Source organism: Caretta caretta, chromosome 1, assembly GCF_965140235.1.
Source record: "Caretta caretta isolate rCarCar2 chromosome 1, rCarCar1.hap1, whole genome shotgun sequence".
NCBI classification, from domain to species: domain Eukaryota; kingdom Metazoa; phylum Chordata; order Testudines; family Cheloniidae; genus Caretta; species Caretta caretta.
In genome coordinates this window covers 211,230,343-211,252,796 of record NC_134206.1, presented here as the reverse complement: position 1 = coordinate 211,252,796, position 22,454 = coordinate 211,230,343, and the positions used below count along the sequence as shown (strand labels likewise).

At 45.8% G+C, this 22,454-nt stretch overlaps 1 protein-coding gene across 1 annotated transcript in view; it reads right to left on the bottom strand.

Annotated features, from left to right (window-relative positions):
* Positions 1-20,764: 20,764 nt before the first annotated feature.
* The window catches only part of FAM162A (family with sequence similarity 162 member A), a 33,229-nt gene continuing 31,539 nt past the window's right edge, over positions 20,765-22,454 (bottom strand). Inside the window, 1 exon segment of the mRNA XM_048840879.1 lies at positions 20,765-21,019. Within this exon segment, the coding sequence (XP_048696836.1) occupies positions 20,924-21,019 (96 nt within the window). The 3' untranslated portion in view covers positions 20,765-20,923.

Genomic DNA, 22,454 nt, shown 5'->3' with positions numbered 1-22,454 from the left:
AGAACAGCAAATCAAATTCATTTATCATGTCTTAAGGGTAAACTATTTTAGACACTTTTATTGCAGGGTTGCCTAAAACAGAAACAAAGTAAAACCCTTAAAGCCAGGTTGCAGCACACCCACAATTTCTTGTCAGATCATTGAATTATTGCTCTGTAGGTGGTGTTCCCTTAATGGTAGATTGAAACTATGAACCATTGGGGCCTGAAGATTCAGGCCACATGTTTTTGCCCTTTTTGGCTTTCGAATGTATTTCTTTACTCCTCCCCGACGAGGGGAGTAGCGCTAAAAATCTACCTTGCTGGGTCGAATTTGGGGTAGTGCAGACGCAAATTGACGGTATTGAGCTATCCCAGAGTGCTCCATTGGGACTGCTCTGGACAGCAGTTTGAACTCCGAGGCACTAGCCAGGTACACAGGAAAAGCCCCGGGAACTTTTGAATTTCATTTCCTGTTTGGTCAGTGCGGCGAACTCAGCAGCACAGGTAACCTTGAGTCCCCCCAGAATCGTAGAGCATAAAATGTTTCTACGCTAAACCTATCATCTCCATCCCTGAGGTTATCGCACATTAGAAAGTGAAAAAAACGCACTCGCGATGACATGTTTTCTGAACTCATGCAGTCCTCCTGCACCGTTAGGGCACAGCTTAATGCATGGAGGCATTCAGTGGCAGAGGCCAGGAAAGAATTCAGTGAGCGCGAAGAGCGGAGGCAGGACACGATGCTGAGGCTAATGGGGGAGCAAACTGACATAATGAAGTGCTTGTTTCAGGAGCAAACAGAGATGATGAAGCGTCTGTTGGAGCTGCAGGAAAGCCAACAAGAGCACAGACCCCCCACTGCATCCACTGTATAACCGCCTACCCTCCTCCCCAGGTTCCATAGCCTCCTCACCCAGACGCCCAAGAACCCAGGGGGTGGGGAGGCTCCTAGCACCCAGCCACTCCACTCCAGAAGGCTGTCATTCAAACAGTTTGATTTTTAGTCTGGCTACAATAAGTAATGTGGCCTTGTCCTTCCCTCCTCCCCAACCCCACCTGGGCTACCTTGTCCGTTATCTCTCTTTTTTTTTTTTTTAAATTAAGAAAGAAAGAAAGAATGCATGGTTTCAAAACAATAGTGACTTTATTTCGAAGGGGGAGGGTGGTTGGCTTAAAGGGAATTAAAATCAACAAAGGAAACAGGTTTGCATCAAGGAGAAACACACACAACTGTCACACCAAAGCCTGGCCAGTCATGAAACTGGTTTTAAAAGCCTCTCTGATGCACAGCATGTGTTGCTGTGCTCTTCTAATGGCCCTGGTGTCTGGCTGCTCAAAAGCGGATACTAGGAGATTTTCCTCAACCTCCCACCCCACCATAAATGTCTCCCCCTTACTCTCACAGATATTGTAGAGCACACAGCAAGCAGCAATAACAATGGGAATGTTGGTTGCGCTGAGGTCTGACCTAGTCAGCAAACAGTGCTAGCGAGCTTTTAATCGTCCAAAGGCACATTCTACCACCATTCTGCACTTGCTCAGCCTATAGTTGATTTTGGAATTGGGGAGCTCATGTGGGGGAAGATTTTGGAATTGGGGAGCTCCTGGTGGCCTGCAATCATCGTCTCCTACAGAGTCACGACCAAACATCAGGCAATCTCCGGAATGCGCTGGGTGCAATGTTTTGGGGACGGGAAGTTCTCAGAGGTTTCAGCAGACAAGCTGGTGGGTCTGATGGCTTTTAGGCAGCATTTCAACCACTCCACATTTAATGAGCTGGTCTCCTATTGACGAGCTGTACACCATGACCTGGAGGTTGCTAGGAGCCAGGCAGGGAAGACGTTCCCAGAACCCCCAGCCAAGCGGCTAAAGACTATCTTCTGCAACAACAGCAAGGAGCAAATGGTTTCTGAAGTCATCAACAACAGGAGCCTTGAAGACAGTTGTTTATCGTGCGGAATTAAAAACCCAGCCACATTCCACCCGCTGTTTGAGGGGGGCCTTTGCCAGACTTGCAGGGATCGATTCCTGGAGCTCTTCTACATGTACAACGAGGACGGGTACCAGTCCCGCTGCACCATCTGCTGCGAAGACAAGGAGCTGCTGCTGTGTAGCAATGCCAGCTGCTGCAGGTGCTTCTGTGTCGAATGCTTGGAGGTCCTGGTAGGGCAAGGTACCTCAGCCAAGGCAAAAGAGCAAGAGCCCTGGAGCTGTTACATGTGTCAACCACAGAAGTGCTATGGGGTGTTACAGCGCCACCCAGACTGGAATGTATGGCTTCAAGACTTCTTCACCAGCGACAAAGGACAGGAATATGATGCACCTAAAATGTAAAAAGGCCCGCACATTTCCCAGAGTCACTACCCTTGATAACAGAACGTCAATGATTACATTGGCTTCTTGGATCACAGCAGCTCCCACAGTAGACTTGCCCAGAATAGAAGCGGTGACAGTGAGCTGAGTGGGCTCCATGGTATGGCGTCTGCATGGGTAACCCAGGAAAAAAGGCGCGAAATGATTGTCTGCCGTTGCTTTCACGGAGGGAGGGGCGACTGATGACATGTACCCAAAACCACCCGCGACAATGTTTTTGCCCCATCAGGCATTAGGAGCTTAACCCAGAATTCCAATGGGCAGCGGAGACTGCAGGAACTGGGGGATAGCCACCCACAGTGCACCGCTCCGTAAGTCGATGCTAGTCATGGTAGTGAGGACGTACTTCGCTGACTTAATGCACTTAGTGGGGACATACGCAATCGACTATAAAATCCATTTCTAAAAATTGACTTCTATAAAGTCTACCTAATTTTGTAGTGTAGACATACCCTAAGTCTTGTGCCCCAGAATTGGAATCTACAAATTTGATCTGATCAGACTCCATAAATACTTTGAATCCTTCGAACCTAGCAAAGCGTGTAGTTCAGAGCTTACTGCTACCTTTTGCCCCTTAAATATATCTGCAAGTTGGACCTTACCTTTCATTGATTTCTGCTCCAAGGAATACAAAATCCTTTTCCCCAAGGTAAAGCAACAGTCCCTTTGGAAGTAATCAGATACACTTCATACAGGAAGGAAATGTTACTTCTTACGCCCTTAACTTTGTTTGTCATATTCATCTACTTTAAGGTTGTGTTAATTAGCCACCATTTAACCGTAAGAGAGCCCCCTACTCTCTCTCCACGAGCTTTAGCCAAACTCATTCCACCCTTTTCAACTGTGGCTTGGAAGCTAAGACCACATAACGAATCATTTAAATTACCCTCATATATCTAATCCACTGGATTTATTTGCCTACATGCTTCTAAATCAGAACTAAATAATCCTCTGTGTTGTTCATATCTTCACAATGGGCACACTTGGCAGGGGTAACCATCTTAATATGTAGGACCTTCCCACATTATGAACTATTTGGAGCAAGTAAATATTTCCAGGCTCAACATAAGGTATGCTGACAATACATGCACTCTCTAATTTTCCTTTATTAACATAAATGGGTGTCACATCTTCTACCCTGGAGGTTACACCTATTGCTTAAGGCCTATTTTCTTGGTATTATCTTTATTTACTATTTACTTTGTCATCTCAGCCGATACCCAATATGATGGTATTCAGTTGCTTTTTACATTTTTAATGCTGGTGCTGGTTTGTCTCGTTAAATTCTCTGTTATACTTTTGATTTTCTCCATTTGGGTCCTCTTGGGTAAATAACCGTTGAGTCATTTTATTAGCGGTGTTACTTAATGCAATATGGAACCTCTATCAGATTCTATTCTCCAGGGCCAGAGGTGCCGACTTTCTAATGTGCTGGAGGTGCTTCCCCCTGGCTGCGCCTCTGGCCCCGCCGCCACTCCACCCCTTGTCCAAGACCCCACCCCTGCCCCACTTCTTCCTGCCCTGCTTCTTTCCTGAGCGCACCCCAGCCTCCTCCTTTCCCCCTCCTCCGCAGCGCCTCCTGCATGCTGCTGAACAGTTGATCACCAGTGCACAGGAGGTGCTGGGAGGGATTGGGAGGCACTGATCGCTGGGGCTGCCAGTGGGCGGGAGGCACTGGGGGAGGAGCTGCTCAGGGGGGCTGCTGGTGAATGCTGAGCAACACCATTTTTTTTAGCACCCATGGAGTCGGCACCTATGTCAAGGGCAATCTCTACCTGGTAAAAACATTATTCACCAAAAGAAATGTGATGACAATAGTTTCACTGGGGGCTGCAAAGCACTCCACCCATTTTGTAAAATGACAAATCACAACTAATAAATATTTGTTTTCCTATTTGGATGTTGGCACAGGTCCAATCCAATCCACCTTGTTGGGGTACATTAAAAACAACTGAATATTAAAGCCCTAAAATTGAGGCACGCTTCAAAATGGAACACAGGAAAATTTGTAATGACTTTTTTCGTAAGAGAGGCAAGGTGGGTAAGGTAATATCTTTTACTGGACCAGCTTCTGTTGGTGAATGAGATGAGCTTTCGAGCTACACAGAGCTCTTCTTCAGGTCAGTTGGTTTTTTTTGTAATGATTCACAAATAAAACTGGACTTTGAATGAAAAAGGCCTTTGACAAACCTATGTTTGCAGAAGATAAAAACAATGTTGACATTAAACAATCATAGCATGCTCTCCAAAACCCTCCTTAACAGATTAAAGTGTAGAACAGAATAACATAATGTGATGGGGTGTATACCCCACACCAGCCCCGATAGGGTTAACAAAGGCCTGAGAGGCCAATTAGATTACTTGCTGTCACCTGAAAGAGTGAGGGCCAACCTCAATTGAAAGTGAAGCCCAGCTGGAAATGGGCTGGGACAGCACTGTAAAGCCAGGAGACAGAATGACCTGCAGTGGAAGGAGGATACAGTCACTCCCTGAGAGAAGGGAGGCCACCGGGAACAAGGAGGAAGTCTAGGGGACGAGTAAGCCCTGGGATCCTACCCTTTCATAAGGAGTTTGGCAAGAAGCTAGGAGGGGTGAAGCAGCCATAGGGAGCAGAGTAAGCTCCAGTAATAAATCAAAACAAGCAAGATGATAGGCTGAGTAGGAAGGAGCCAACAGGACTGGGACTGAGCAGGCCTGGATTGCTGATTTTGGGATCCCTGCGCAGGAACCTGGTGTGTTGGATGGGCCTGGGTTTCCCTGCCATCCACTGGTATAGTGGCACAGACCACCTAGCTGGGACAGAACACTGGCTGGAGACAGCATTTGGACAGTTGTCCTGTTTGACTTTGTAACTCCAGAAAGGGTGGGATAAATGGTGATCCAGCCAGAGAACCAGAAGTACAGAGCAAGCAACAAGCACCAAGGGGGCACCTGATGCAGTGAGAGCTACCTTCCCAGACCAAGACACAAGCAGGCATGCTAGTGGTGAGTGGGAACCCTGTTACCCATTCATATACTGAAACAAAAGTGAAGGGTTGCTAATGGTAAGACTGAAAGCGTTGTTAGTTCTATTTTAATGGTTTGTAATTATGGATAGTGAATGAGTTTAGGTGAGGTAACACTTAGGCCAAGACCTTGCCTGGCTTGAGTGCATGCTTGGAAATTCTTTTGATATAAATTGCTGATTGGTTTAAAATAATATTGTTATTGGCACGATGAGTAATGTGTCATGTTGGAGGCTGAGTGAGAGGTACATCAGTATGTAATGATAAATATAAAATCCCTTCTTTCTGGGAATGCGCAGGAATGGGGTAACATAAAACAACATGATTCAGAAACTGCAAAACCAGCAAGAAAAGTGCAGAAGTTGGGTAATGAGGCTTGTGCATGCGTAATGTACAGTTTACATAAAAAAGAAAGGGGTGTTGTGCTAAAATCTGATTGGATAAACATTACTTAATCTGTAATTTAAAAATATATAAAAGACCCAAATGAAGATGGCCCAAATTAAAGAAACACCAGACCAGAAACCGAAGGATGGGACTGAAGGATCAGAGGAGATGACGATCGTCAAGAATTGTAGGAGGACTTGCTCGTGCCCTGGAATGTGGTAACTTGGGCCATTTACCAATTCCATCTTGTCTGTGGTTACTGTGTGCCATAAATGTATGTTCAGATATTATAAGTGACAGTAATTCTATCTGAAGTTGTATAAATAAAGGCAAAAACTGATTAAGCCTAAATTGGTTGGACAAAGCACTGAGATTCAAGCAGTAGGAAGTAGAAGTATTGGATACAAATGGTTACATATAAAACAAAATCCTAACACATATTCTAGAGCCTAGACTTAATTAACAAGATACTCTCATGTATTGTAGAATATTGCTCACCCAAAATCCTAGCAGTGCTTTACAGCCAGGGTGGCTGTGATCCTCTGTTCATGAGACAAGTACATTGTCAGCTTGATTCCCAGATGAAGAATTTGTTGTGTTTCTTTGCCACCCCCACCCTCCAGCTATATTAGTTCCAACCTTTGTCTTATTCATAAACAGGATGCCCCCTGCTGTTTGTTTCATCCCGTGGATTTCCTTTTTTTTAGATTTCACAATCTTTCATTTTGCAACTGACTTAGTATGCAGATAAACCTACAATGTGAGGCATACAATAGAATCATAGAATATCAGGGTTGGAAGGGACCCCTGAAGGTCATCTAGTCCAACCCCCTGCTCGAAGCAGGACAAATTCCCAGTTAAATCATCCCAGCCAGGGCTTTGTCAAGCCTGACCTTAAAAACCTCTAAGGAAGGAGATTCTACCACCTCCCTAGGTAACGCATTCCAGTGTTTCACCACCCTCTTAGTGAAAAAGTTTTTCCTAATATCCAATCTAAACCTCCCCCACTGCAACTTGAGACCATTACTCCTCGTTCTGTCCTCTTCTACCACTGAGAACAGTCTAGAGCCATCCTCTTTGGAACCCCCTTTCAGGTAGTTGAAAGCAGCTATCAAATCCCCCCTCATTCTTCTCTTCTGCAGGCTAAACAATCCCAGCTCCCTCAGCCTCTCCTCATAAGTCATGTGTTCTAGACCCCTAATCATTTTTGTTGCCCTTCGCTGGACTCTCTCCAAATTATCCACATCCTTCTTGTAGTGTGGGGCCCAAAACTGGACACAGTACTCCAGATGAGGCCTCACCAATGTCGAATAGAGGGGAACGATCACGTCCCTCGATCTGCTCGCTATGCCCCTACTTATACATCCCAAAATGCCATTGGCCTTCTTGGCAACAAGGGCACACTGCTGACTCATATCCAGCTTCTCGTCCACTGTCACCCCTAGGTCCTTTTCCGCAGAACTGCTGCCTAGCCATTCGGTCCCTAGTCTGTAGCTGTGCATTGGATTCTTCCATCCTAAGTGCAGGACCCTGCACTTATCCTTATTGAACCTCATCAGATTTCTTATACCCAAATGGCCAGACAGAGAGAATAGGCATCTGTTACCTCCTGCCTGAAAGGAACATTTCTGAGTTATGTCATCTAGTAAGAACATAATTTTCCATATAGATACACAACTGCTTAAATATTACCCATCCAGCCATCCATACATTTTGCAGTGATTATGAGGAACAATGAGCTACTGTGTCTCAGTGCAGACCTCACATGCCACCCTTTGATGAACTCCTACACATATTTCTGACCCAGGGGATCCCTGCAAAACCCTGTGCACCTTGTGCTCTCTGTCCATTGGCATGAAGGGGTCCATGAATCACATTCTCTCCTTTTTCAACACATTAATTTGAGAGTCCAAATTAATGTACTCAGAGTTTCTTTTGGCCAGTCCTTCCTGTACCACCTTCAAAATCTCCTTCATAAAAGCCAGTTCCTCACCCTTTTCTCTCCACATCCTTCCTAGTTCTGTTTGAAACATACCTACTCTTCCTCTCAACTTACAATTCTTTAATACACTGTCCAGTCCCTGAGAAAAAGATGGTAACTGATCTCTATGCATCAGTCTGATGAACAAGTATTAGCTGCCAAACCTTGCACAAACAGCAATCAACTGTTTCTCCTTTTTACACAACCAGTACTTTTGCAAATGTGCATAATTACTCTCAAACAAATATAACTTTTGTTTATGTGCAAACCATACCTCAACAGAATCTGCATCTCTGGGAACACTCTCATATACACTGAGGACAAAATTTCCAACTCCTTCTCCAACAAATCCCTATTTGTCCTATCACCCCTTATAGTAGCTAATTCAAGTGGAACAGCCTCAGAACTAAAACTGCATGAACAATTTGAATAATCTTTTAAAGGGGTTACACCTGATGGTAAAGAAATCCTATCTCTCTGGAGCTGCAGGGGGAATTCCATCACTTACTTTGCTCTTTTGAGAGGTCTTTCTGGAAAAGACCCTGGATTACAAATATTACAGACCTCAAGAAAGCAAACAGGGTGCAACAACATTCAAAATCAAAACACCAGGGGAAAAAACCCACAGGTCATAAATAAAAAGGTGAAGAGGAAATAAAACAATTTAAATAAGGAAATCTTAAGAAGTGCCAAACAAAATGAAAATAAATCCTTGTAGCACTGACAGGAAAGAGAGTGTGTCACTCTTTGAATTCCTAATAATTTTCAACCTTTGTTTTTTCAAGCCAATTCTAAACTCATCCATCTGTTCTGTTTGCTAAGGAAACCAACTGCCAAGTATATATTAAATCTTTAAGCCCTCCCAGGGACACCAAAAATGTATTAATTTAGATGAAATTATATAAGTCCACATTGTTAAAGGTGTTAACATGACTCTGAAATGTTCAACATTAAATAGTTTTAAACAAGGTTCAGGGTTTGGTATCCAGAGACCTTGGTTTGTTAGTTTCATTGCAAACTTTAGGAACTTATTAACTAAGATACACAAAAAGAAGTTAAAACAAGCTATAATGCAGTTTAAAAGTGAAATTAATTATGCAAAACAATCAAAACCAAAGTCCCTTTTGAAGAGAGGATATCACAGTCCCTTATTTAGAAACTTCCAGGTCTGTGGGGAGGGGCTGATCCTCATCTTTGTTCACATCTATGCCATGGTGCCAGGCCCAGAGTGGGTATGGTTCTATCTGCAGATGTCTACTTTCCTCAGCACCTTGGATCCTCACGAGTGCCTTGTCCTGAGTGGGGACTTTAACACTGTCCTGGACATGCGGGACTGCATTGGGAAAGAGAAGTGCCAGGCTACCACAAATGTCATCAAGGAGATTGTTGACCATCACTCCCTGGTGGAGGTCTGCCATGACTATCATCCAGACAACTCTATCACTTTTACTTATGTCCAGGTGGAGTACACTTGGTTGTGCCTCTCCCAGCTGGACTGCTTTTATGTTCCCAGATTTAACATCTTATAGGGCCACTCCTTCAGTAGAAAGCCTGCGCCATTTTCGGACCACCACTTGGTGGCCATTATGGTCTCATTGACACCTGAGAGGCAGGACTGGCCTACTGGCATTTCAGTAACAGCCTTTTGGACAGGGGCTTCACGGCATCCTTCCATGAGTTCAGGTGGGGGTAGAGGCAGCCCTCCTGCTGTAACTATACTTGGGGCAGTCAACAGAAGGGCGTATCATAGAAAATGAGGGTTGGAAGGGACCTCAGGAGGCCATCTAGTCCAACCCCCTCCTCAAAGCAGGGCCAATCCCCAATTTTTGCCCCAGATCCATAAATGGCCCCCTCAAGGGTTGAACTCACATCCTTGTGTTTAGCAGGCCACTGAGCTATCCCTCCACCCCTCTTAAGGATCGAGCAGAGAAGTGGGAAAGGGCCAGGGCTTTCTACAACAGCCACTTCACCCTGGATCTGATCTTTGTGGGGTCCTGTGGAATGAATTCTCTACAGTCAGCATGAGTGACCAAGATTCGCGAGAGAACTTTCTCATGCTGGTTGAGTTCTCAGAAGCCCTCCTTCTGATGGCCACTAGCAAATCTCTGGGTATTGATGGGCTGAGTGTGGAGTTCTAACACATGTTCTTGGACGTCATCAGCCTGGACTTCACCACCATCTAGGCTGAGTCCTTGGGGAACAGAGTGCTCCCCCTGGCATGCAGGCAGGCTGTACTTGGTTTGGTGCTCAAAAAGGGGAACCTCTGCAACCTAAGAAATTGGCACCTAGTATCACTCCTTAGCATGCACTAGAGAACTAGACTATTAGGGTTGGAAGATACCTCAGGAGGTCATCTAGTCCAACCCCCTGCTCAAAGCAGGACCAATCCCAACTAAATCATCCCAGACAGGGCTTTGTCAAGCCGGGCCTTAAAAACCTCTAAGGATGGAGATTCCATCACCTCCCTAGGTAACCCATTCCAGTGCTTCACCACCCTCCTAGTGAAATAGTGTTTCCTGATAGCCAACCTAGACCCCCCCCCCCACTGTAACTTGAGACCATTACTCCTTGTTCTGTCATCTGCCACCACTGAGAACAGCCAAGCTCCATCCTCTTTGGAACCACTTTTCAGGTAGTTGAAGGCTGCTATCAAATCTCCCCTCACTCTTCTGTTCTGCAGACTAAATAATCCCAGTTCCCTCAGCCTCTCCTTGTAAGTCATGTGCCCCAGTCCCCTAATAATTTTCATTGCCCTCCGCTGGACTCTCTCCAATTTGTCCACATCCCTTCTGTAGTTGGGGGACCAAAACTGGATGCAATACTCCAGGTGTGGCCTCACCACTGCTGAATAGAGGGAAATAATCACGTCCCTCGATCTGCAAGCATTTTGGGCTGTATACATAGGAGCATTGCCAGCAGATCGAGGGACGTGATCATTCTCCTCTATTCGGCATTGGTGAGGCCTCATCTAGAGTACTGTGTCCAGTTTTGGGCCCCACACTACAAGAAGGATGTGGAAAATTCAAAAGAGACCAGCGGAGGGCAACAAAAATTATTAGGGGGCTGGAGCACATGACTTGTGAGGACAGGCTGAGGGAACTGGGATTATTTAGTCTGCGGAAGAGAAGAATGAGGGGGGATTCAATAGCTGCTTTCAACTACCTGAAAGGGGGTTCCAAAGAGGATGGATCTAGACTGTTCTCAGTGGTACCAGATAACAGAATAAGGAGTAATGGTCTCAAGTTGCAGTGGGAGAGGTTTAGGCTGGATATTAGGAAAAGCTTTTTTATTAGGAGGGTGGTGAAGCACTGGAATGGGTTACCTAGGGAAGTGGTGGAATCTCCTTCCTTCGAGGTTTTTAAGGTCCAGCTTGACAAAGCCCTGTCTGGGATGATTTAGTTGGGGATTAGTCCTGCTTTGAGCAGGAGGTTGGACTAGATGACCTCCTGAGGTCCCTTCCAATCCTGATATTCTATTATTCTATTCTAAGAGAGCTCAATATGCCGTTGGCCTTCTTGGCAACAAGGGCACACTGCTGATTCATATCCAGCTTCTCATCCACTGTAATCCCCAGGTCCTTTTCTGCAGAACTGCTGCTTAGCCAGTTGGTCCCCAGCCTGTAGCGGTGCATGGGATTCTTCCTTCCTAAGTGCAGGACTCTGCACTTGTCCTTGTTGAACGTTATCAGATTTCTTTTGGCCCAATCCTCCAATTTGTCTAGGTCCCTCTGTATCCTATCCCTACCCTCCAGCATATCTACCTCTCCTCCCAGTTTAGTGTCATCTGCAAACTTGCTGAGGGTGCAATCCACACCATCCTCCAGATCATTTATGAAGATATTGAACAAAACCAGACCCAGGACCGACCCTTGGGGCACTCCACTTGATACCGGCTGCCAACTAGACATCGAGCCGTTTTCATAGTAAAAGCCATCTCACTGTGGCTGGGGATCCACCCTGATCAGACCTACGCTGTCCCAGGCAGGACCATATTCAAGAATCTGCCTGTCAGTCCCAGGATCTTCTCCATATGGCATGTAAAGATAGTCTGTCATTTGCCATCCTGTACTTGGATGAGGAGAAGCATCTGACAGGGTGGATCACGGGTATCTCCTGGGCATTCTGCAGTTGTTCAGCTTCAGTGTCTGCTTTATGGGGTTTCTCCAGGTGCTGCATGCCTCTGCAGTGTCTGATCGAGCTTAACTGGGCCTTGACCAAACCTGTCACCCTCAGTAGAGAGGAACGTGCAGGCTGCTCACTGTCTGGCCAGTTGTATGCCACTGCCATCAATCCCTTCCTCTATCTCCTCCGGAAGAGAATGAGAGGGTTGGTGTGTTGAGAGCCAGACTTGCAGGTGGTCCTGTCGGCATATGCCAATGACATGCACCTTGTGGCTCAGGACCTGGGAGTTCTAGTGTGGGCAGAGACTTGCCAAGCCATCTATTTGGCAGCCTCCTCTGCTTGAGTCAACTGGGTCAAGAGCTCTGGCTTGATGGGGATGGATGGCAGGTGGGCTCCCTCCCATCCATGCTCCATGCCAATCTGGGACAGTACCTTTCTGCCAGTGAATCCTCCCTGTGGGACAATCGGATTGATCTGGGGGCCACGGTGTCTGACCAGCTGCACAAGAGGCTTGTGTGATGATGCATAGAAAAGGTATGTACAGACAACCATGATGCTGCCTTGCATGTATTAGCTATTAGAATATTGCTCAGGGAAGCTGAAGGGGAGGACTGAGCTCTGGTGGAGTGAGCTGTTATCCTTGATGGGGGAGAGACTTTAGCGGAGTCTGACACAGGCAGGAATCCAGTGAGAGATTCTCTGAGATGGCACAAGTTAACTCATAGCTCTTTCAGCAAAGGCTCTTGGGGAAGATCTAAAGAAACTAGTGTGGTCCAAATAAAATGTGAGAGCTCTACAAGTGCCTCCTTATCCTTAGACAAATGGGGTTTCAGGAAAAAGCCAGAAGGTTATAGGTTTGGCTTTGATGGAAGGTTGACATTACCTTAGGCGTAAACTTAGGATGTGGCCAAAGGAACAGCTTGTCCTTATGAAAGCCATAAAAAGAGGATCAGCAAGAACAGCTTGAAGTTTTGAAACCCCCACGGAAGAGATTGCCACTAAAAATGCTCTCTTCATAGACAGACAGTGAAGCTGTAGACATGGTCTCAAAAGGGGGACCTATGACTCAACACCGAACAAAAGTTAAATCCCATACAAGCACCAAAGCAGATACAGGAGAGTAAGTGTTAACTAGACATTTCAAAAATCTAGAAACAAGCGGATGAGAGAAGGTGGCATCTGTTGGCAGATGTAATGCTAAAATAGAAGCCAGGTGAACTCACAGAACTATTTGAGAGCCCTGATTATTTCAAATATAGGAGTAGTCCAACACACCTGTAGTTTCAGTGTGATGGGGTGATAAATTGTGGGATTATGCCCATAGAGAAAAAATCTCTTCCACTTTCATTTGCATGTGGACTCCTTCTGCTACTCACCAAGATGGCTTGGACCTCTTGGGAGCACAGTTTCTCACGAGTGTTCAACCAGCAATCATCCATGCAGTAAGGTGGAGACGTGAGGTTTGGATGAAGAGATTTGTCCTGGTTCTGTGACAGAAGATCTGCCACTAATGGTAAAGTTATCAATGAACAGATGGAGAGGTGATGTAGAGCTGTGAGTCAATATTATCTTGGCAATGCTGGTGCTATGAGGAGAAATAATACTTTGTCCTGTTTCAGCTTCCTGAGACCTCTGGGAATGAGATGAATTAGAGGAAATACATACAGGAGCTAATTAGAACAGGGAAGAAGAAATGCATCTGTGATGGAACCTGGACTGTAGCCAGCCCTGGAGCAAAATCTCATGCATTTGTTGCTTAGGATGACGGCAAACAAATCAACTTTCAGGCACCCCAGCATCAGAAAATCTGGAGGAGGATGTCCTTCCTGATTGACCCCTGGTTATGGTCTGTGAAAACTCTGCAGAGGGAATCCACTAGTGTATTTCTGAAGGTGAATAGCCTTCAGGGAAATGTGGTGAATACACAGATTCCAAAGGAGAACAGCTTCTCAGCACAGCTGAGTCGATCTTGCATCTCCCTGTTAGTTCAAGTAGAAGGTGGCTGTAATGTTGTCTATGAGAAGTCAGACCTACTGGTTTACAATGGAGGGCATAAATAACGCACAGCCCCAATGAACAGCTCTGAGTTCCAACATCTTTATATGGAGGGAAACCTCCTGAGGTGACCAAAGAGCTTGTGTTTGAAGATGACTGAGATGATAGAGGCTTCTGATACCAAAGTCCAGGTCAGTTCTGGGGACAATCCTTGGGTCTAACCACCAATCCAGGTAGTGAAGCACCCGGGCAGGTATGCAAATCCGCAAGTCCAGAAGATGCCTGATAGAACAATGCACCAAATGAAGCCAGGCTTACATATAGCAAAGATGAAGTCTGGCATGAGGCATTACAGACATCCAGAAGGCCTTATGGCAGTAGTTCTCAACTCTGGTCCACCGCTTGTTCAGGGAAAGCCCCTGGCGCGCCAGGCTGGTTTGTTTACCTGCTGCGTCTGCAGGTTTGGCTCCCACTGGCCCCGGTTCGCTGCTCCAGGCCAATGGGGGCTGCAGAAAGCGGCACGGGCTGAGGGATGTGCTGGCCGCCCTTCCCACAGCCCCTATTAGCCTGGAGCGGCCAGTGGGAGCTGCGATCGGCTGAACCTGTGGACGCGGCAGGTAAACAAACCGGCCCAGCGCGCTAGGGGCTTTCCCTGAACAAGTGGTGGACAAGAGTTGAGAACCGCTGCCTTATGGCCTAGGAGCTGCAGATATGTACACACTGTCATTATAGGGCTGGATCTGAGGCCATTGGAAAGGGCAGCTATATTTTGATACCCTTCTACTAGGAGATAAGCCATGGCTGTTGTGAAATCAAAGTCTGCCTCTATAAAAGGTGTGTGTTGAGTGAGTTGTAATTGAGACTTCTCCAATATAGTTTCAGGCATAGACAAGAGAATACCTATCTTATGACCATGACACTGTCTTGGATCTGGTCTCTCAAAGCTGCCCAAACCAGCCAATCATCCAGGTAAAGGAAAATATAAATGTCCAAATGGGAGGTGGGCTTCTATCAGTGACATACACTTGGTGAAGACCCTCAGGGCTTATGACAAACCAAAAGGGAGCACTGTATACGGGTAGTGGTTGGTGCATACAACAAATAGAAGGTTTCAGAGTAACAGCCGTGTTAGTCTGTATTCGCAAAAAGAAAAGGAGTACTTGTGGCACCTTAGAGACTAACCATTTTATTTGAGCATAAGCTTTCGTGAGCTACAGCTCACTTCATCAGATGCATACTGTGGAAACTGTAGAAGACATTATATACACAGAGACCATGAAACAATACCTCCTCCCACCCCACTCTCCTGCTGGTAATAGCTTATCTAAAGTGATCACTCTCCCTACAATGTGCATGATAATCAAGGTGGGCCATTTCCAGCACAAATCCAGGTTTTCTAACCCCCGCCCCCCCCCACACACACAAACTCACTCTCCTGCTGGTAATAGCTCATCCAAACTGACCACTCTCCTTACAATGTGTATGATAATCAAGGTAGGCCATTTCCAGCATAAATCCAAGTTTAACCAGAACATCTGGGGGGTGGGGGTAGGAAAAAACAAGGGGAAATAGGCTACCTTGCATAATGACTTAGCCACTCCCAGTCTCTATTTAAGCCTAAATTAATAGTATCCAATTTGCAAATGAATTCCAATTCAGCAGTTTCTCGCTGGAGTCTGGATTTGAAGTTTTTTTGTTGTAAGATAGCGACCTTCATGTCTGTAATTGCGTGACCAGAGAGATTGAAGTGTTCTCCGACTGGTTTATGAATGTTATAATTCTTGACATCTGATTTGTGTCCATTTATTCTTTTACGTAGAGACGGTCCAGTTTGACCAATGTACATGGCAGAGGGGCATTGCTGGCACATGGTGGCATATATCACATTGGTGGATGTGCAGGTGAACGAGCCTCTGATAGTGTGGCTGATGTTATTAGGCCCTTTGATGGTGTTCCCTGAATAGATATGTGGGCACAGTTGGCAACGGGCTTTGTTGCAAGGATAGGTTCCTGGGTTAGTGTTTTTGTTGTGTGGTGTGCGGTTGCTGGTAAGTATTTGCTTCAGGTTGGGGGGCTGTCTGTAAGCAAGGACTGGCCTGTCTCCCAAGGTCTGTGAGAGTGATGGGTCATCCTTCAGGATAGGTTGTAGATCCTTGATGATGCGCTGGAGAGGTTTTAGTTGGGGGCTGAAGGTGATGGCTAGTGGCGTTCTGATACTTTCTTTGTTGGGCCTGTCCTGTAGTAGGTGACTTCTGGGAACTCTTCTGGCTCTATCAAACAGATTGATACTACAGGACAGGCCTAACAAAGAAAATAACAGAACGCCACTAGCCATCACCTTCAGCCCCCAACTAAAACCCCTCCAACGCATTATTAAGGATCTACAACCTATCCTGAAGGATGACCCAACACTCTCACAAATCTTGGGAGACAGGCCAGTCCTTGCCTACAGACAGCCCCCCAACCTGAAGCAAATACTCACCAACAACCACATACCACACAACAGAACCACTAACCCAGGAACCTATCCTTGCAACAAAGCCCGTTGCCAACTGTGCCCACATATCTATTCAGGGGACACCATCACAGGGCCTAATAACATCAGCCACACTATCAGAGACTCGTTCACCTGCACATCCACCAATGTGATATATGCCATCATGTGCCAGCAATGCCCCTCTGCCATGTACATTGGTCAAACTGGACAGTCTCTATGTAAAAGAATAAATGGACACAAATCAGATGTCAAGAATTATAACATTCATAAACCAGTCGGAGAACACTTCAATCTCTCTGGTCACGCAATTACAGACATGAAGGTCGCTATCTTACAACAAAAAAACTTCAAATCCAGACTCCAGCGAGAAACTGCTGAATTGGAATTCATTTGCAAATTGGATACTATTAATTTAGGCTTAAATAGAGACTGGGAGTGGCTAAGTCATTATGCAAATTAGCCTACTTCCCCTTGTTTTTTCCTACCCCCACCCCCCAGATGTTCTGGTTAAACTTGGATTTATGCTGGAAATGGCCCACCTTGATTATCATGCACATTGTAGGGAGAGTGGTCACTTTGGATGAACTATTACCAGCAGGAGAGTGAGTTTGTGTGTGTATGGGGGTGAGAAAACCTGGATTTGTGCTGGAAATGGCCCACCTTGATTATCATACACATTGTAAAGACAGTGATCACTTTGGATGGGCTATTACCGGCAGGAGAGTGAGTTTGGGGGGGTGGAGGGTGAGAAAACCTGGATTTGTGCTAGAAATGGCCCAACTTGATTATCATACACATTGTAAGGAGAGTGACCACTTTAGATAAGCTATTACCAGCAGGAGAGTGGGGTGGGAGGAGGTATTGTTTCATGGTCTCTGTGTATATAACGTCTTCTGCAGTTTCCACAGTATGCATCTGATGAAGTGAGCTGTAGCTCACGAAAGCTTATGCTCAAATAAATTGGTTAGTCTCTAAGGTGCCACAAGTACTCCTTTTCTTTTAACAAATAGAAGGTATTTCCTGTGGGAGGGATGTATTGTGACATGGAATTATTCATCTTGTAAAGGCGAGGGCAGCACACCAATCTCCAGATAAGGAATGACAGAAGCAAGGATGACCATCCTGAACTTGGTCTTTTTGATGAATTGGTTCAGCTTTCTTAAATCTAGAATAGGATGGAGGCCCCCCAGATTTTTTCAGAATCAGGAAGTATCAGGAATAGAAGCCTTTCCCTCTGTGCTGGTGAGGAAATTCCTCTATTGCTCCCAATTACAGAAGAGACCGTAGCTCTTGAAATAACACTGTCTCATAAGAGCTGTCCCTGAAGAGGAATGGGGAAGGAGGGTTGGGAAGAGGAAGGAAAAGGAATTGGACAACACATTTCTCCTTTAGCGAGTACCCACTTGTTTAATATGATGTTTTGTCAAGCATGGAAAAAAGAGGGATAGGCATGATCCAAAAGGAGAATATATTGTTGGTACATTGTCCTTCATCAAAAGTCAAAATGACTGCTTTGAAGTCATAAACATCTGATGAGAATGCTTCAATCAAACACAGATGGTGATGTCCAGGATGTCTTGACCTCTTCTTAGGGGGATAGTGAGGTCTGTATTGGAAAGAGGAGCTACAGTGATACGCCCGCCTAAAATTGCTTTCTTTTCATAACTGGGGTGTAAAACCCCTAAAGAGTGAAGTGTTGCACAAGAATCGTAACATGTGAATGGCGTCATCTATTTTTTTCAGAAAATAATATAGAATGGTCTAAGTCCTCTATTGTGGTCTGCAGCAACTTTTGGATGCCAGAAGCTTGCAACCAGGAGGAATGCTGCATGGAGACTGCAGGGACCACAGAACTAGTGACAGTATCACCCACATCTATTACAGCCTGGAGGGATATATTTGGTATCTGAGGGCTGTAAGATGGCCCTCAGATACCAAAATAAAAAGCTGGTCTCAAAATTTCTTGGGTAGTTTATCAGCAAACTTGGATATAGCAGAGAAATTAATAAAATTGTATTTAGATAAAAGAACCGATAGTTGGCAACTCTCATTTGGAGTGTGGCAGTAAAGTTTACAGCCATAGAGTCTAGCTTCCTAAACTCCTTATCATTTGGAGTGGATTTAGGATGGGTTTGGCAAGAGTGCTCATTCCAGCTGCTGCTGCCAGAGAATCAGGAACTGGACGAGTAAAGAAATGCTTGAAAACTTGCTGGGGAGCCTGATACCACCTATCCACTCACTCAGCAGCTGGGGGTTGTGACACTGCACCCCATAGTCATCTTAGTAACATTATTATAATATGGTTATGGCATAATTATGATGCATTTTGTGCCAGATAATTCATGTGAGGTATCATTGGAAAAGTTATGATTTGCTGAATATGACTATCATGTTTGTATGCATGTATCATTTTTGTATCTGAAGTTATAAATACTATGTTTCTGTACTTCAAATGTAGCTACACCTGGGTAACGCCCACTAGACAAGATGCTTTCAGTCTAGATAGCTAATTTGGAAGAGCCTACTCAGGGCAATGAGCCATTAGGGAAAACAATGGGCCTTATGAGAAGCTTATCTCCCACTTGGTGAGCCTTCCTGAGAATGCTACAGGCAGCCTTTCAGTAATGGCTGCTATGACTCTACAGGGACATGTGCTCAGACCACATGATGCTGGACTCCATCTTGGGATGTCAGTATTTTTCCACAAACCGGTCTGGGAACCAAGTTTTGAAACAAAGGGTTCCCTCCCTATGCTAAAGCTATATAAGGCAGGGAGTGACCTCATCCATCGTTCTTCACTCCTCCCATAAGAAGACTCCTGGAAACACCTGAGGAACAAAGATTGAACTGGGGGAAGTGTTGGATCCAGGGTAAAGGGATTTCTAGCCTGTGTATGAAACACCTGGGGATTCCAAGCTGCAAAGCAAGTGTAGTTTGCCCCTTAAGCATTGGTAGCCTGCCCGTACCATCAGTTAGGGTGAGAATCTGCTATTCATAGCCAATCTGTTTAGTATATTAAGCTTAGTTTGCATTTTGTGTTTGCTAGGTAATCTGCTTTGCTATCACTTAAAATCTCTCTTTTGTAGTTAATAAACTTATTTTTGTTTTAATCCAAACCAGTGAGCTTTGACTGGAGTGCTTGGGGAAAATCTCTGCTTGGTTACCACAAGTGTGCATGGTCCTCGTCACATTGAAAGAGGGGCAGACAGGGTGTTAAACCCATATACTGGCCAGATTTGAGCAGGGCAGGACGGTACTGCTCTGGGGTCCTAGGCTGGGAGTTAGAGAGCCTGTATGTAACCGCAGCTGGGTGTGTCCCTACCTGTGTGAATGCTGGTGAAAGTGCAAGCTTGGAGGGCTGTGCAGCTTGTCACAGCAGCAGTGTGACACACAACCAGGCTGGTGGGTCAGAGGGCTCAGTGGTACTCCAGTCCAGGTGGTACCCCAGGGGGAGCCCATCACAGGGGTGTCAGACCAGAGTCTGCCCAAGAGGCTTCTCTGACTCTACTTAATAGGAAAGAAAACCTTTCCTGGATCAGGAGTTTGTAGAATAGCCAGGAGGGTGTGGCAGCAGCTGGGCTTTATTTCACACAGCTGCTCTCTCACTTTCACCTTACAGCAGTTGGTATTTTCCTCCTTCCCACAGGAGGTCCCTTGGCCTGGCACTGTATTTCAAGCAGTCTCTCTGCAGCTTGCCTTACGGCAGTCAGTATCTCCTTCCTTCAGACCGGAGATCCCCAGCATGCCTGCTTAGAGCTGGGGTTTAGGCCAACTCCAGGGCTTTAGCCAGCTTCTTTAGCTGGCCTACTTTCCCCTCTCCCTCCCCCCCATTAGCCCTATTAGGAGGGTTCAGCAGGCAGCCAGTTCTATTGCCAGTGTGTGCCCTACTATGAGGGAGGAGAGCGCTTATAGGCAAGTCCCCCTCTGGAAGTTGATCCCCATGGTCTGGGAGAGGGGAGTCAGGCTTGGAGGCAGCTTCCTAGTCATTAGGTAAGAGTGAGTGGGTGCCACAGCATGGTATCCAAGCAGTAAAGAAATAAACTAAATAATCCAAGCTCTGTCCCCAAGTCTGTTGTAGCTTCACAGTGACAGCTAGGCACCTAAAGTCTCTGAACACCAACATTCACTGTGGGATGAAAAATTTCCTCTTGAACTTTCAGAGGAACAGACAGATTATAGGAAAGAATCTCTGCCTGTAAGAGATGAAAACCTATCTTTACTTGGTTATGACACTAGGGGAGGAGAGTAAATCAAGTCCATCCTAGAAGGATATGGCAGTATTACTACAATGAGGAAATAGAAGCACTGAACATTCTGTATGAAAAGCAACTACAGCGTCTGCTCAGTTTTAGCACTTTCCTTGTTCTTTTAAGCTGTTCAAAATCGGCATTTTGGTGATAGCCCAATAAAAAAGTCAAGACAGATTTTTAGTATTACTACAAAATAATTTATTTGTCTTTCCTAAAGCATAACAGCAGAGGATTATAACATAAAAGCAAAACACATAAAGATCTACCACTCGCTCATCAACGAAGAAAGCATTTGTATGTTTTGTATCCTCCTTCCCAGGTCTCCTCCCTCTCCTAGGGTTTGGCAGATGCACTCTGAGCAACCTCATCTCTCCAGCGAGCTTTTCTTTCCATGTTTTGGGTTGTAAGGGATTCATGCCTTCCGACAGCCTACAATAGTATGATAGAGAGCAAACATGTTACTTATGGTACTGTAGAGATGAAGTTTGAACAAGCAATGAACAAACCATCTGGTAGTCTGAGCTATACCTCTGAAGAATACTCCCTTACAGAGATACAGCTCTCATGCCTAGATACTCTTTTGTAATATGCCAGCTTTAATGCTAGGAAGAGCTAGAGGGTTAAAATAAACTCTGAAGGCACAAAATCCTGGAATTCTTTTGGTTTAAGTTCATTATTTCCTTAGGGCTGAATTAATCCAATATACTGATGGCTCTGGCAGATGCTTTCCCTTTTTCTGTTCAATGATAATAAACTTCTTTCTTCGTCGAAAGCCAGGAGAATTTGGAAATAAAGTAAAGGTAGATAGTCCATATTCTAGTAGCAACTGCTGCTACAGTTAAGAACAGCTTCCATTCTAATCCCCCTTCCCACTCACTCATAACTCTCCCAAATGTTCACCTCTAGGGTTGAAACTGCTTTTGGTTGGTGTAAGCATATCTGAACCACTGTTCTTAGGGATCTTTTAATTGCTTAACTAAAGAAGCTGACCTGAAAGCTGAATTTTAATTTTTGGAGAGTTTTACTCAGTATTGTTAACAGAAGCAACTAATAGTATAGGACAGTGGTCGTCAATTATTTTTTGTCAAGGTCCAAATTTCTTGGTAATGGTATAGTCAAGGTCCAGACCGACCCCCCCCATACCTAGCTCCCCTGCCCTCCCCTCGCCCCCATGACTGCTCTCCCAAGCTTCCCCATCACCTGCCAGCTCCCAGCCCAGAAAGTAAGGTGACCTTATTTGCCTAAACTGAAAATGGGATCCATGGGGCTGACCTGAGCTCCCTAGCATTGCTGATTGCCCCCTCCCCCAGAAAACATTCTTCCATGCCCCCAGTTGAGTCAAGTAACAGAGATGGGAGGAAGGAGGAGGAGGGAGAGAGGAATGGGTATGGGCTGGGATCTGGTCAGCAAAGCAGGGTGCGTGTGTGTGAGTACTTCTGAGCTCAGAGCCAGGAGGTGAAGTTGCTGGACTATGATCCAGCTAGCTATGTGATGCCCCTTTGGGGGCTGGGACAGCAGAGGGGTAGGAAGGAGGTTCTGGGTGGCAGGAACCAGCAAGAAGACTCCAGAGAGAAGCCCTGGGGAGATGTGGGGAGGACAGGATGCGGTGCAAGTAGGTGACTGGAGGTGGACTGGGGAGGGAAAGAGGCCAGTGGGGGCAGGGCAGCTGGAGAGGGCTCTGGAGATGAGAGATTGGGAGGACATGAGGCCAGCGTGGGGGGCTCTGGGGACTGTTCACAGGTGGGGGGAGCATGAGGTTGGGGAGGGTGGGCTCCGGGGACTGCTTGGGGGTGGCAGGAGGGTGTGCTCCAATCCATTTCCAGCCACACACACACACACACACGGTTCTGCATGGCTTCAGCCC